At 36.8% G+C, this 16,417-nt stretch overlaps 1 protein-coding gene across 6 annotated transcripts in view; it reads left to right on the forward strand.

Annotated features, from left to right (window-relative positions):
- The window catches only part of PRKDC (protein kinase, DNA-activated, catalytic subunit), a 322,104-nt gene that overhangs the window by 118,211 nt on the left and 187,476 nt on the right, over nt 1–16,417 (forward strand). For all 6 annotated transcript variants that reach the window (XM_064267698.1, XM_064267697.1, XM_003408313.4 and 3 more), the window contains 4 exons: nt 533–718; nt 1,118–1,222; nt 2,409–2,576; nt 4,874–5,001. In XM_064267698.1, coding sequence (XP_064123768.1) covers nt 533–718; nt 1,118–1,222; nt 2,409–2,576; nt 4,874–5,001 — 587 coding nt within the window. The remainder of the gene's footprint in view (nt 1–532; nt 719–1,117; nt 1,223–2,408; nt 2,577–4,873; nt 5,002–16,417) is intronic.

Below are 16,417 nucleotides of genomic sequence, written 5' to 3' on the forward strand. Positions count from 1 at the left end.
AGGGGGCAATGAATTTATGTTAATGAGGGATTAACAACTCAGACAAGAGACAACTGTTATTAATAATGTGTCTGTGGAATTATTTGACTGTGTCTATGTATACTATGATAGCACTTAAAACCATTTAAAAAATGAACAAACTTACACAAAACAGGAAATTGTCATTTGACTGATGTTAAAGTATTCTGTGCACAGTCAACCTGGATCTCCACACCTCCAAGATCTGCTGAGCTTAATTAAGCCTTTGTTTGTGACAGATGGTTCCCAGAAACCGGTTTTTGTTGCTGGTGATGGACGTGAAAATGTTTCATATAAACTGAATGTTTGATAAACTCAGTGTCTAATTTAGTGATGCCATAAACGAGGCCACCTTATGCTTTATAGTGGAAAAATTACATGTTAAAGTACTGTTCTCAAATTTGAGGAGTTGTGAAGTAGATAAACATCTATCATAGAAATACTATCTTTGCAAGAATATCTTTGAAGTGAAAGTAATTTTTGTCATACAGCTGTCGGTCTGAACCTGTTGCAGGTGAGTGCTGTTTTGAATGGCATGTTGGATCAGAGCTTCAGGGATCGAGCCATTCAGAAACACCAAGGACTGAAGCTTGTGACTGCAGTTCTGCAAAACTGGAGGCGGTGTGAGTCGTGGTGGGCTGAAGATTCTGCTTCTGAAAGTAAAATGGCAGTGCTGGCCTTGTTGGCGAAAATTTTACAGGTATTTTGAGAGACCGTAAAATGCGGTCATGTTTGTTTTGGATTCTGTGATATGCATCTTTAAAAAAATTGGACTGATGTTGCTTTAAAAGCTCGATGGTTGGATAAGTACAAAATATTTTTAATGAATAATGGCTGATTACCTTAACTTACGTTTTATGGTAATATTTTCTGTTATTGTACATCATTGTCATTTCTTATACTTACTATTATTATACTTTATCTTTTAGTGTACCTTTACTTTGTAGTTTTAACACGTTTCAGAACAAGAATTGTTAAACTGTTGTTGAAGTCCAAGAGCAAAGTTATAATCCAGTTCTGAAATTATATGTGAAAAATGTGTTAAAGGAAATACAGGCGTATATGGAAATGTGACATGTTTTCATTTCCTCTCCTTTAGATTGATTCGTCTGTATCTTTTAATACAAATCACAGTTCATTTCCTGAAGTCTTTAGAACATATGCTAGTCTACTTGCTGATTCAAAGTTGGGTCTACATTTAAAGGTAAGTGATTTAAAAGATTGTTTTTTTCCAGATTACATTTTCCATTATTTACCCTTTTAAAAATTTTTGTATATTTATGATTTTTTAATTTTTTATTACGGAAAATCTCAGACATGTACAAAAGCAGAGAGACTAGCCCACTAAACTTCCATGTACCGGCCTCAGTAACCCTCTGTTGAGAGCTTATTTGTTTAACCGCCATCCTTCACCTTGAAGGAAACCTCAGGCATCATGTTATCTGGTCTGTACTTTGCTTTGTATGTCTCTCCAAAAGATAAGAAATTTTCTTTTAAAGTGTTAAGTAACCATAATGAGATTATTACACTTGGAAGAGTTAACATTTATCTTTGCATATATGATTTCAGTGGTCTTTTTTGGGAATTGTTATATAATGAACGATAGCCTTTAAAACTATAACTCAATCATTTTTCTATTAGTAAATAATATAAAATCTCTTGGTGATTTCCATGGCCAAGAATGTAATAAATGTAATTTTAAGGTTGCTAATTGTAAAGTCCTATTATAATTAGAGTTTAAGTTCTATTAAAATGTGGTCTTCATGAAAAGGATCTTTTTATTGGATAATGGAGATAATTCTGTGGAATTTTCTGCTGTGCATAACTAGTCAAGTTTTCCACTTCTCACCGTGAGGGAATCTTGGAACTTACCTGCCACCCGAGGGCAATGGGAAACAACTGCTAGTCCCTTCTGTGCTCTGTGTGAGGATTGAATTAGCTCCACAGGAACAGTTGTAAACTTCCCCATAGTTTATTCTAGATGTTCTTTCCATGCAACAGCACTTGGTCAGTATATCTCTATGGGAACCCTTACTTGTGTAAGGGCAAAATACTGCATGTTTATTTACATTATAGAGCCCCTTCAGCCGACTGACCTCTGGCTGGGAAGGCAGGTTACAGAATTGCATCAGGCTGTTTTTTTTTTTTTTTGCGATGAAGTGTGTGTATATATATATATATATAAATCACATGCACAGATTTCATCACTATATATTTATATAAAACAATCAAGTTGGGCTTTTATATACTCTAGAAGTTATTCTGAAGTCATTCATTGAATTCATGTAGTGCTTTATTTGCAAAGTCCTTAGGAAGCAGTCATTTTATTTATTATGTAGGCCGTGTAAGCCACCATTAGTGCAATTTCATGTGTCAGTGTTGCTCCACAGGGTCAAGCTGTAATTATTCTTCCATTCTTCACCAATCTTACTGGAGGAAATCTTGAGGACCTTAAGCGTGTTCTTGAAAAGCTTGTGGTTTCTAATTTCCCTATGAAGTCTGATGAATTTCCCCAGGGAACGCTGCGGTATAATAATTATGTGGACTGCATGAAAAAGGTTAGTTCTTAGGAGTACCAAATAAAATTAAAACTTTTTTTGTTATTATATTTCTTGACAAAAAGAAGTGAGTGAAATATCCAGAATCAGAAAAATATCCTAACTCTATAAGAACTCAAATTAATTCACCTTGAAAGCTGGCCATCTGTGTAGGCAGATGCATATCCGAATCCTTTGGAATTCATCCCACCCCCGTTACGTATTTTTTTTAATCATATTTATTGTGTTTTTGGTGAAGGTTTGCACAGCAGTTTAGGTTCCCATTCAACAAGTTGCACAGAGGTTGTTCAGTGACATTGGTTACGTTCTTCACAGTGTGTGGACATTCTCATGGTTTCCCTCCTGGTAGTTCTCTTCCTAGTTATGTAGTTTCCCTGCACCCTTACGTTCTCATCCTTGTTTTAATTGTTGGCTGTTTGATCTCAGGTAGGTGACTTTTTACTGGAGCACGGTACTTATAGGTGGAGGTGTGGCAGATTATATATTTCAAAGATGGCCATACCAATATATCCCATCCCACATTAAGAGGCAAGGTCTGATTTTCTTCCCATTGGTGTGGGCTGTCCTTAGAGATTTGCTTCTAATGAATAAAATTAAATGGAAGCAAACTGTGTAGCTTCTGAAACTCATCATAAAAGGCATTGCAATTTCCTCCTGACTCTTTTCCTCAGGTCTCTTGTCCATGGGAGTCAGTCACTGTTCAGTCACTTGGAAAGGCCAGCTTACAAACACTACCCATTCACACAGATTCCCCCACCCCCATCCTTCTGACATCATTTTTTAAAAAATACAGAAAAGTTGAAAGGATAGTAAAATAAACATCCATGTAATCATCTCCTGTATTCATATTCAACAGTTGTTAACATTTTGCCATATTTGCTTTATCTGTATATGTATGTGTGTGTGTTTTTGTTTTGACTGAAATATTTGCAAGCTAATTAGATACCAAGATGCTTCATCCCTAAATACTTCAGCATGCATATCCTAGAATAAGGCACAGTGCTGCTCTCATGCCTGAGAAAGTTAACAGTCCCCTAATATCCATGCTCACATTTCTCCAAAGACCTCTGTTTATAGCTGGATTTTGCAAACCAGAATTTAATTAAGGTTATTGAATTGCATCAAATTGTCATGCCTCTAGTGTCTTTTCATCTAGAACTAGTTCATCCCATCCCTTCTATTTTTCTGTAACGTTGAGCTTTTGGAAGAAAGCAGGTAGTTCTTTTGTGTGAAATCTTATTTTCATCTGACTTTTCCCTCGAGGTGCTCCTTAAATTGCCCCTCTAGCCTCTGTTTTTCCCTGAAATAGAAGTTAGGTTTAAGGCTTGATCATGAACTTCAGGTTGGCCTCCTTGGCAACAGTCGTGCATCAGGAGGCATGTAATGTCAGGTTATCCACTTAGTAGTGGTATTGAGTCTGGTTGCTTGGTTAAGGTGGTGACTGCCTCCTCTCTGCATTGGAAAGGTGTGTTTTCTTTCAGCAATTAACAGGTAATGGATGGGATACAGCCTTGGCACTATGTGATTATACTGCTTCCCAACAATCTGATACCTAATGGTTTTAGCCCCCATAAAAATTCTAAGCAGCTCTTTAGAACTTTTTCTTACTGTAAAGAGAGAGCAAACAATCACTAAATCTTTGATGAAAGTGTCCAACATAAGAAAGGTATAAACCAATGGGAAAAAGGCACTCTGGGGAAACAGGGACAGTAAAGGGAGACAAGAAAACCTCAAAGAAACCACAGAATAACTTCAGAAATGAGAGAATGTACTATGTTTATGAGACAACAAAGAAGGCTTTTGGAAGTTAACTACATTAAAAAAAAAGAAAAAAACTTAGCAGAACAGGAAACGAAATTGAGGCAGTCGCCTGAGAAGTAGTATAGATAGACATCGTGAAGGCAGATGGGAGAGTGGCGATAGGAACGTGGAGGAGCAGTATAGAACGTCTGCTGTGCACTGAAGGGGTGTGCAAAGGCCAGGTGCTCCAGAATGGAAGGGCCGACAGTCAATGCGCAGCATCATGGGTGAAGAGAAAGCCCTCACAGATTTTAAAGGGAAAAACATCTATAAAACCTTAAAAGAATCAAAACTCAAATATTTAATGAGCATTTTTACATGCCAGGCATTCATTACATATGCAAAAATGACAAAAATAGTAGCATTTGTTAATATTCTGTGAAATTCTGTTAAATTTTCTCTCTTTTATTATTTAGAACTGTTAAACACAGAACAGATAAAACCCAACCGATTTTTTTTATTACTTAAAATTTTTAAAAACTTATTTGTTTTTCTAGTTTCTAGATGCATTGGAATTATCTCAAAGTCCTCTGTTGTTCCAATTAATGACAGAAATTCTTTGTCGGGAACAGCAGCATGTTATGGAAGAACTATTTCAGTCCACATTCAGAAGGATTGCCAGTAGGTAAGTCAGTCTCCTCTGAGATCCATGAACCATGTTTTATCTCTGGGGCAAATTGTCTTCTCTGTTCCCAGACAGTTGAGTGGTAGTTGCGTTAAACTTTTGCTATCTTAAGGACTAAATTTTTTGGCTTTGGATTGTTTTGTTTTTCTTCTTTAAAAAAATGGAAAAAATGTTGTTATGGAAGTTTTAAAACGTACTCAAAGCTAAAAAGAAGAGAAATCAACGCTTGTACCCATCCTCCAGGGTGGACAAGTGTCAGCATCTTCCCAGTGTCTTTGTCCCTTTTATCTTTTTTCTCATTTGCTGTTACCTAATTTAAAACAAATCTCTGACACCAGGTCACTTTACTTCTAAATACTTCTATATATATGTATACCTAAGAAGTGATGTTATTTTGGATGTCATTAGGTGCTGTTGAGTTGGTTCTGACTCATAGCAACCCTGTGTACAACGAAATGAAACAGTGCCTGGTCCTGCACCATCCTCACAATCATTGTTACACCTGAGTCTGATATTGCAGCCACTGTGTCAGTCCATCTTATTGTGGGTTTTCCTCTTTTTCACTGACCCTGTACTTTACCAAGCATGGTGTCCTTCTCCAGGGACTGGTCCCTTCTGAAAACATGTCCAAAGTATGTAAGACAAAGTCTTGCCATCCTTGCTTCAAATAAGCATTCTGGCTGTACTTCTTCCAAGACAGATTTGTTCATTCTTGTGGCAGTCCATGGTATTTTCAATGGTTACTATCCAAAATTAAAAAAAAAAAAAATTTATTTTTGCATAGCAAGCATTATCAACTGAAAAATATTATCAATAATTCCACATTCAGATTTCCCCAGTAGTCTCAAATGTTCTTACACTGTTGGGTTACTTGAGTTCAGATCCAAACAAGGTCTAGGCATGGCATTTCATTTTTGTTTCTGTTCATCTAGAACAGTGCCCTTCCTTACTAGATTTTTTCTTTCGTTTTTGAAAAAAAACCACACATGTCCTGTACAATATCTTACATCCTGAGTTTTTTTTTTTAATTGTGCTTTAAGTGAAAGTTTGCAAACCAAGTCAGTCTCTCATACAAAAACTTATATACACTTTGCTATGTACTCCTAGTTGCTCTCCCTCTAGTGAGACAGCGCACGCATTCCTTCCACTCTCTATTTTCATGTCCATTCAGACAGCTTCTGACCCCCTCCACCCCCTCATCTCCCCTCCAGAGAGGAGCTGCACACATAGTCTCATGTGTCTACTTGATCCAAGAAGCTCACTCTTCACCAGTATCATTTTCTATCCCATAGTCAAGTCCAATCCCTGTCTGAAGAGTTAGCTTTGGGAATGATTCCTATCTTGGGTTAACAGAAGGTCTGGAAACCATGATCTCTGGAGCCCCTCTAGACTCAGACCACTAAGCCTGGTCCTTTTATGAGAATTTGAGGTCTGTATCCCATTGCTCTCCTGTTCCCTCGGGGTTCTCTGTTGTGCTCCCTGCCAGGGGAGTTATCAGTTATAGCCCGGCACCACCTAGTTCTAGTCTCAGGCTGATGTACTCTCTGGCTTATGTGGCTCTTTCTGTCAGTTGGGCTCCTAATTACTTTGTGTCTTTCGTGTTCTTCATTCTCCTTTGCTCCAGGTAGGTTGAGACCAATTGATGCATCTTAAATGGCTGCTTGCTAACGCTTAAGACCCCAGATGCTACTCTCCAAAGTGGGATGCAGAATGTTTTCTTAATAGATTTTACTATGCCAATTGACTTAGATGTCCCCTGAAACCATGGTCCCCAAACCCCTGGCCCTGCTACGCTGGCCTTCAAAGCATTCAGTTTATTCAGGAAACTTCTTAGCTTTTGGTTTAGTCCAGTTGTGCTGACCTCTCTTGTGTAGTGTCTTGTCTTTCGCTTTACCTAAAATAGTTCTTATCTACTGTCTAATTAGTAAAAACCCCTCTCCTTCCCTCCCTGCCTGCTCTTATAACCATCAAAGAATATTTTCTTCTCTGTTTAAACTATTTTTTTGAGTTCTTTTAATAGTGTTGTCCTACAGTATTTGTACTTTTGCAAGTGACTAGTTTCACTCAGCATGATGCCTTCCAGATTCCTCCATGTTATGAAATGTTTCACGGATTCTTCACTGTTCTTTATTGATGCGTAGTATTCCATTGTGTGAATATACCGTAATTTATTTATCCATTCATCCGTTGATGGGCACCTTGGTTGCTTCCATGTTTTTGCTATTGTAAACAGTGCTGCAGCGAACATGGGGATGCAAATATCCACTCATGTAAAGGCTCTTATTTCTCTAGGATATATTCCAAGGAGTGGGATTGCTGGATTTTATGGTAGTTCTATTTCCAGCTTTTTAAGGAAGTGCCAAATCAATTTCCAAAGTGGTTGTACCATTTTACATTGCCACCAGCAGTGTGTAAGTGTTCCCCTCTCCACAGCCTCTCCAATATTTATTATTTTGTGTGTTTTGGTTTAATGCCAGCCTTGTTGGAGTGAGATGGAATCTCTTTGTAGTTTTGATGTGCGTTTCTCTAATGGCTAATGATCGTGAGCGTTTCCTCATGTATCTCTTAGCTACCTGAATGTGTTCTTTAGTGAAGTGTCTGTTCATATCCTTTGCCTATTTTTTAGTTGGGTTATTTGTCTTTTTGTAGTTCAGTTTTTGCAGTATCATGTAGATTTTAGAGATCAGACGTTGATCAGAAATGTCACAGCTAAAAACATTTTCCCAGCCTGTAGGCGGTCTTTTTACTCTTCTGGCGAAGCCTTTGGATGAGCATAGGTGTTTGACTTTTAGGAGCTCCCAGTTACCTGGTTTCTCTTCTGCATTGTTGGTAATGTTTTGTATACTGTTTATGGCATGTATTAGGGCTCCTGGCATTGTCCCTATTTTTTCTTCCGTCATCCTTAATGTTTTAGATGTTGTATTTAGGTCTTTCATCCATTTTGAGTTAGTTTTTGTGCATGATGTGAGGTATGGGTCTTGCTTCATTTTTTTTACAGATGGGTTTCCAGTTATGCCAGCACTGTTTGTTAAAGAGACTGTCTTTTCCCCATTTAAGTGACTTTGGGCCTTTGTCAAATGTCAGCTGCTCCTGTGTGGATGGATTTATGTCTGGATTCTCAATTCTGTTCCATTGGTCCATGTATCTGTTGTTGTAGCAGCACCAGGCTCTTATGACTACTGTGGTGGTATAATAGGTTCTAAAATCAGGTAGAGTGAAGCCTCCCACTTTGCTGTTCTTTTTCAGTAATGCTTTACTTATCCGTGGCCTCTTTCCCTTCCATACGAAGTTGATGATTTGTTTCTCCATCCCATTGAAAAATGTCATTGGAATTTGGATCGGAATTGCGTTGTAACTATATATAGCTTTTAGTAGAATAGACATCTTTATAGTGTTAAGTCTTCCTATCCATGAGCAAGGTATGTTTTTCCACTTATGTAAGTCTCTTTTGGTTTCTTGCATAAGTGTACGGTAGTTTTCTTTGTATAAGTCTTTTACATCTCTGGTAAGATTTATTCCTAAGTATTTTATCTTCTTGGGAGCTACTGTAAATGGCATTGATTTGGTAATTTCCTCTTCGATGTTCTTTTTGTTGGTATAGAGGAATCCAACTGATATTTGTATGTTTATCTTGTATCCCAATAGTCTGCTGAACTCTTCTATTAGTTTCAGTAGTTTTATTGAGGATACTTTAGGGTTTTCTGTGTATAAGATCATGTTATCTGCAAATAGAGATAATTTTATTTCTTCCTTACCAATCTGGATGCCCTTTATTTCTTTATCTAGCGTAATTGGTTTGGCTAGGACCTCTAGCACAATGTTGAATAAGAGTGGTGATATAGGGCGTCCTTGTCTGGTTCCCAGTCTCAAGGGGAATGCTTTCAGACTCTCTCCATTTAGGGTGATGTTGGCTATTTGTATAAGTGCCCTTTATTATGTTGGTGATTTTCCTTCTATTCGTACTTTGATGAGAGTTTTTATCATTGAATGGGTGTTGGACTTTGTCAAATGCCTTTTCTGCATCAATTGATAAGATCATGTGGTTCTTGTCTTTTATTTATATAATGGATTACATTGTTTTTCTAATGTAGAACCATCCCTGCATACCTGGTATGAATCCCACTTGGTCATGGTGAATTATTTTTTTGATATGTTGTTGAATTCTATTGGCTAGAATTTTGTTGAGGATTTTCGTATCTGTGTTCATGAGGGATATAGGTCTGTAATTTTCTTTTTTTGTGGTGTCTACCCAGTTTCAGTATCAGGGATATGGTGGCTTCACAGAATGAGTTTGGTAGTATTCCATCCTTTTCTATGCTCTGAAATACCTTTAGTATTAGTGGCGTGAACTCTTCTCTGGAGTTTTGGTAGAACTCCAATGAGTCATTTTTAAAAAAAAAATCAAAATTTATTTATATTAAATATATATATTTATCCATGAGTGACAGTGACATTTTAAAGTTTTATTTAGTTATATTTTATGTACTATAAAATTCAACCATCTTAAATGTACAATTCAAAGATTTTTAGTAAGTTTACTGAGTGGTACAACCATCACCAAAGAGCTGTTTCACCCCCCCTCCCCATTAAGATTCTGCAGGACCATGCATAGGTAACCCTTGTTTTCAGCCCCAGTTCCAGGCGACCACCCATCTGCTTTCTGTGTTTATAAATCTTCCTTTTCTGGACACGTCGTGTAAGTAGAGTCATGTAATATGTGATCTCTTATGTCTGGCTTCTTCACTGAGCGTAATGTTTTTGAGGCTCATCCATGATGTAGCATGATTCTGTAGTTTTTTCCTTTTCATTTAGTGTACAATTTAATGAATTTTTGTACATTTAAAGAGGTGTACAGCCATCACCACAATCTAATTTCAGGAGAGTTCCATCACCCCAAAAGAAACCTTGTGCCTGTTTGCAGTGACCACTAATTCCCACCCCTAGCCCTAAAATCAAATACCCGTTGCCATTGGGTCCACTCCAACGCATAGTGACCCTATAGAACAGAGTAGAACTCCCCCACAGGGTTTCCAAGGAGTACCTAGTGGGTTTGAACTGCTGACCTTTTGGTTAGCAGCCGTAGTTCACCGTAGCTCTTAACCACTGCGCCACCAGGGCTCCACACCTATCCCTAGGCAATCAGTAATCTAATTTCTGTCTCTAAAGAGTGACCTTTTTTGGACATTTCATCGAATATGGTATGATTTTTTGAATCATCATATATGCTCTTTTGTCTGGCTTCTTTCACTTAGAATAATGTTTTCAGGGTCCGTCCATGATGACTTCATTCCCCTGTCCCCCCCTTTTTAAAATTGTATTTATTTTGTTGTTTTTGAGAATATACATAGTAAAACATACACCAATTAACAGTTTCTGCGTGTACCATTTAGTGATGTTGATTACATTCTTCAAGTTGTGCAAACATTTTCATCCTCCTTTTCTGAATTGTTCCTCCCATTAACATAAACTCATTGTCCCCTAAGGTTCCTGTGTAATCTTTCAAGTTGCTGTCGTCATTTTGATCATGTATAGTTCTTGAAGGAGTGTAATGCTCAAAACAGACCTTTTTTAATAGTTAAGCTAAACCATACTTTGGTTTTAAGACTTCAGGGGATATTTTTGGTTTAAGATTTAAAGATGATCTCAGGGCAATAGTTTTAGGGGTTCATTCAATCTTCATGACTCCAGGAAGTCAGGAGTCATGAGAATGTAAATTCTATTCTAATTTTCCCCCTTTTGATCAAGATTCTTATACGAAATCTTTGATCAAAATGTTCAGGAATGGTAGCCAGGCACCATCTGATCTCATGGCAAAGGAGGCAGTCGTTCATGGAGGCAATTAGCCACGCATTCTCTTCTCTCCTATTCCTGTCTCTCCTTTTTCCTCTGTTGCTTCAGAGGAATAGAGACCAGTTGTGCCTTAAATGTCCACTTGCAAGCTTCTAAGACCCCAGGCACTACGCAATGAGCTAGGAAGTAGAACAGAAGCACTGAACAAGTTATATTAGGCCAGTTAACTGAGATGTCCCATGAAATGATGACCCTAAACCTCCAAACCAGGCAATTAAATCCCATAAGAATTTTGGTTGTACATAAGCAGCAGCCTCAGCAACTACTTTTTTTTTTTTGTCCTTGTAAATATGTCTATCACAGAACTTTTGCCAATTCAGCATTTTACAGGTGTACAACTTACAGTGATTACAATAAAGGACTGTACAACCCTACCCTTAATCAGTGCGACATTTCCCTCACTATTAACCACCCCATTCCGTCTCCCTTCTGCCCCTGGTAACCACTAATAAACTTTGTTTTCTCTATGTTTGCCTTTTCTTGTCTTTTTTGTATAAGTGAGGTCATACAATATTTGTCCTTTTGTGATTGACTTATTTCACTCAGCATTATGTCTTCCAGGTTCATCCATATTGTTGCATGTAACAAGACTTGGTTTCTCCCACTGGCTGAGCAGTATCCCATTGTATGTATGTACCACATTTTGTTTACCACTCATCAGTTGAAAGGTGTTTCTACCTTTCAGCTACTGTAAATAGTGCTACAATGAACACTGGTGTACAAATCTCTGAGTATCTGCTTGCCAGTCTTGTGGGTATTTGCCAAAAATGGAATTGGTGGGTCATATGGTAGTTCCGTGTTTACTTTTTTGAGGCACTGCCACACTGTTTTATACGACGGCTGTACCATTTTGCCTTCCCACCAGCAATAGGTAAGAGTTCTCATTTTCCCACATCCTCAACGTTTGTTTTTTCCCTAAGGATCCTAGTAGGAGTGAAATGGTATCTCACTGTGGTGTTGATTTGCGTCTCTCTGATGACTAATGACGATGAGCATCTTTTCATGTGTTTGGCGGCCATTTGAGTGCCCTCTTTGGTGAAATGTCTATTCAAGCTCTTTTTCCATTTTATGTTTGGGTTATTTGTCTTTTTGTTGTTAAGTTGTCAAAGTTTTATGTATATTTTGGTTATGAGACTCTTGTTGGATATATGGTTTCTGAGGACATTCTCCCAGTCGGTAGTTTGTCTTTTCACTTTTTTCGTTGTTTTTTGATGAACAAAACTTCCTAATTTTTATGAGGTCTCATTGATTTATTTTGTTGTTTTGCTGTTTGTGTTTTACTATTATGTTAGATAATCCATTGTTAAAAGTTAGACCTGACAGCATTCTCCTGCCTTTTTTCTAAGAATTTTATTGTTTTCCTTTGCACATTTAGGTCCTTAATCCATTTTGAATTTGTTTTTTTATTTTGTACAAGGCGTGGATCCTGTTTCATTTTTCTGTATGTGGAAATCCAGTTTTCCCCGCACCATTTATTGAAGAGACTTCTTTTCTCGTTAAATGGACTTCACAGTCTTGTGAAAATTCAGTTGACCATATATGTCTGGGCCTATTTCTCTGTTCTCTCAATCCTATTTCATTGGTCTGGGTGTCCATTTTTATTACCAGCACCAGGTTGTTTTGATTACTGTGGCTATATAATCTGTTTTAGAATAGAAATGTGAGTCCTCCTACTTTGTTCTTCTCTTTCAACTTTGCTTTAGCTATTTGGGGCCTCTTGCCATTCCATACAAAGTTGAGGATTGGTTTTTCTAGTTTTGTAAAGAAGGCTGTTGGAGTTTTGATTGGGATTGTGTTGAATCTGTGAAATGCTTTGGGTAGCATTGACAACTTAATAATATTAAGTTTTCCAGTCCATGAACATGGAACATATTTCCATTTAAATCTTTAATCTCTTTCAGCAGTGTTTTATAGTTTTCACTGTATAAGTCCTTTATGTCCCTGGTTAAATTTATTCCTAGGTATTTTATTCTCTTTGATGTGATTGTAAATGGAATCATTTCCCTGATTTCCCTTTCAGATTTGTCATTGCAGGTGCATAGAAACCCAAAAGATTTTTGTTGGTCTTGTACCCTGCAATCTTGCTATAAATTCCTTTATTAGCTCTAGAAGCTTCCTTTTGAACTCTTTGGGATTTTCTTTATATAGGATCATATTCTCTCCAAATACAGATAATTTTACTTCTTTTCCAATGTGAATACCTTTTATTTCTTTTTCTTGTCTTATTGCTCTGGCTAGGACTTCTATACAATATTGAATATAAGTGGTGAGAGCGTGCACACTTGTCTTGTTCCTGATTTCAAAGGGAAAGCTCTCAGTCTTTCTCCATTAAGTATGAGGTTGGCTGTTGACTTTTCATAATGTGCCCTGAATCATGTTGAAGAATTTCACTTCTATTCCAAACTTCCTTAGAATTTTCATCAAGAAAGGATGTTGGATTTTATCATATGCTTTTTCTACGTCTGTGGAGGTGACAATGTGGTTCTTTTTCTTTGTTCTGTTAATGTGGGGTATTATGGTGATTGATTTTCTGATGTTTGTTGCCATACAGTTTGTTTATAATATTCTGTCATAATTCTCTTTATTTCTATCAGGTCAGTTGTAATGTCCCCTCTTCCATTTTTTATTTTGGTTATTTGCATTTTTTCTCATCTTTCCTTTGTCAGTCTAGCTAAAGGATTGTCAATTTTATTGATCTTTTTGAATAATGACTTGCTGGTTTCATTGATTCTGTTTTTCTCTTTTTCAGTTTATTTATTTATGCTCTGATTTTGTTATTTCCTTTTTTTCTGGTAGGCTTAGGCTTTTTTTAGGCTTAGTTTGATCTTCTGTTTCTAGTTCCTGGAGTTGTCAAGTTAGGCTGTTGATTTGAGATCTTTCTTCTTTCTTCATGTAGTCATTTATTGCTATAGGATTCCCTGTGAGCTACTTCCTTCACACATAAGTTTTGATATGTTGTGCTTTCATTTGCATTTGACTCTCGGAAATTTGTGATTTCTCTTTTCATTTCTTCCTTGACCCATTGGTAGTTTAATGATGTGTTGGTTAATTTCCATATGTTTATATCCAGGTTTTTTTTTTTTTTCTGTTATTGATTTCTGGCTTTACCCCATTGTGGTCAGAGAAGGTGCTTTGTATGATTTCATTCTTTTTAAATTTATCAAGAGTTGCTTTCAGACCAAAAATGCGGTCCATCCTGGAGTATGATCCACATGCACTGGAGTAGAATGTGTATTGTGCTGTTATTGGGTGGAGTGTTCTCTATATGTCTCTTAAGTCTAGTTGGTTTGTAGTGCCATTCAGGTCTTCTGTTTCCTTGTGGATCTTCTTTCTAGATGTTTTGTCCAATATTGAATGTGGTGTGTTGTAGTTGCCATCTATTATTGTAGTGTTATCTACTTCTCCCTTCAATTCTATCAGTGTTTGCTTTATGCATTTAGGTGCCACAATGTTGGGTGCATATTTATGATTGTTAAATTTTCCTGATTGATTAATCATTTTATCACTATATAATGTTCATTTTTATCTCTTCTGGCACATTTTTTGTTAATGTCTACTTTGTCTGATATTAAGATTGCCACCCCAGCTCTCTTTTGGTTATTATTTGCATGGAATATTTTTTTCCATCCTTTCACTTTCGACCTATTTGTGTCCTTGGGTCTAAGCTGTGTCGCTGGTAAATGGCATATAGCTGAATCATGTTTTTATCCATTCTGCCACTCTCTGCCTTTTGATTGGAGCATTTAGTCCATTTACATTCCATTTAATTGCTAATAAGAACTGACTTACTGTTAACATTTTGTGCTTGTTTTTTTTTTGTGTGCCTAAAGTCTTCTTTGTATTTATCCTTTACTATTGCTTGTTTTTGTGTTTTGTTGATTTATTGTAGTGAGCCTTTTTGAGTCTCTTCCTCTTTCCTTTTGTGTATTTTTTTAATGTATCTTCTTAGTGGCTACCATGAATATTACATTTAACAGCTTGTATTTATAACATTCTAGGTTAAATTGTTACCATCTTAATAAATTCAGTGACATACAAGAAATTTGATATCTTTATCATTCCTCCCCCCTTTTGTTTTCATTATCACTAATTACGTCATTGTATGTCATGTGCCTTGTAACATAATTTTATCCTTGCCTTTTATGTATTTGTTATTGAGAAACATGAAGGGCAAAATAGAATTATCAAGCATGAATACCATATTACTAACCCGTATACTCAAAATGAATCAGTGACCTAAATATAAAAGCTAAAATCATAGAATGCACAGAGGAAATCATAGGGATAAAACTTCAAGACCTTGTTTATGACAGTTCTTGCTTAGATATGACACCAAAAGCACAAGCAAGAAAATCAATAAATAAATTGAAATTTATGAAAATGAAAAATTTGATGGCGTGAAAGGACTTTATACCGAGAGTGAAGAGACAACCTACAAAATGGAAAAAAAATACTTATTAATCATATATCTGATAAGGGTTTTTTTTGTTTTGTTTTAAATATTTTTTTGTGGTTTAGGTGAAAGTTTACATTGCAAATTAGGTTCCCATTTAACAATTTTTATACAAATCGTTCCATGACATTGTTTATAATTTTCCCAAAGTGTCAGCATTCTCTTTATTTCCTTTCTGTTCATTCTATTTCTATAAGTCTAGGTTCCTCTACCCTACTTGCCTTCTCATCTTTGCTTTTGAGTAAATGTTGATCATTTGGTTTTGTATAGTTGATTGTTTAAGGGAGTACAGTACTCAAGGGTGTTATAAGCCAATCTATTGTTTGGCTGGCAAGTGACCTCCAGCAGTAGCCTCAGTTCAAAGGGTATTTTATAGTGATAGTCTCAAAGGTCCCTCTAGTCTCTATCAGTCCAGTAGGTCGGGCCTTTTTTAAGAATTTGAATTTTCTTCTACATTTTGCTCCCATTCTATCTGGGACTTTTTATTGTGTCCCTGGTCAGAACGGTCAGTTGTGGTAGCCCAGCACCTTCCAGTTCTTCTGATCTCAGGTTAGAGATGGCTGTGGCTCCTGTGGGCTGTTAATCTTGTGACCTAGTTTCTTCTCGGAGTCTTTTGTTTTCGTCGTTCTCTTCCAGACAAGTAGAGACCATCTAAGGGTGGCCGCTTGCATGCTTCTAAGACTCCAGATGCTACTCACCAGACTAGAATGTAGAACATTATCTTTATGAACTGTGTTGTGGCAATTGACTAAGTAGTCCCACGAGACTATGCTACTGAGCCTTTTAACCCAGTAAACCATTCTTGTGAGTTTTTTTGGATATGTCTAGGAAGTCTCCGTAACTGTGCCCCCATGTGCTTTATTATATTTTTGGATATACATGCAGCACACACAGAGTTCTCTGTGTATACGCCTACAGATACACCTGTACCTGCAAGTACGTTTACTTGCATATGCCTTTCTATACACGTATGTGCACAGCTATCTCCCCATATAACCACACATGTGTTTTGGCTATTACTGTTGTTGCAAAATTATATATTATTGAATTCTTAAAATATTTACATGATTCTAAAGACAAAACTGTATAATGAGCTGTTTTATACTTGATGTT

Source organism: Loxodonta africana, chromosome 14, assembly GCF_030014295.1.
Source record: "Loxodonta africana isolate mLoxAfr1 chromosome 14, mLoxAfr1.hap2, whole genome shotgun sequence".
Lineage (NCBI taxonomy): Eukaryota > Metazoa > Chordata > Mammalia > Proboscidea > Elephantidae > Loxodonta > Loxodonta africana.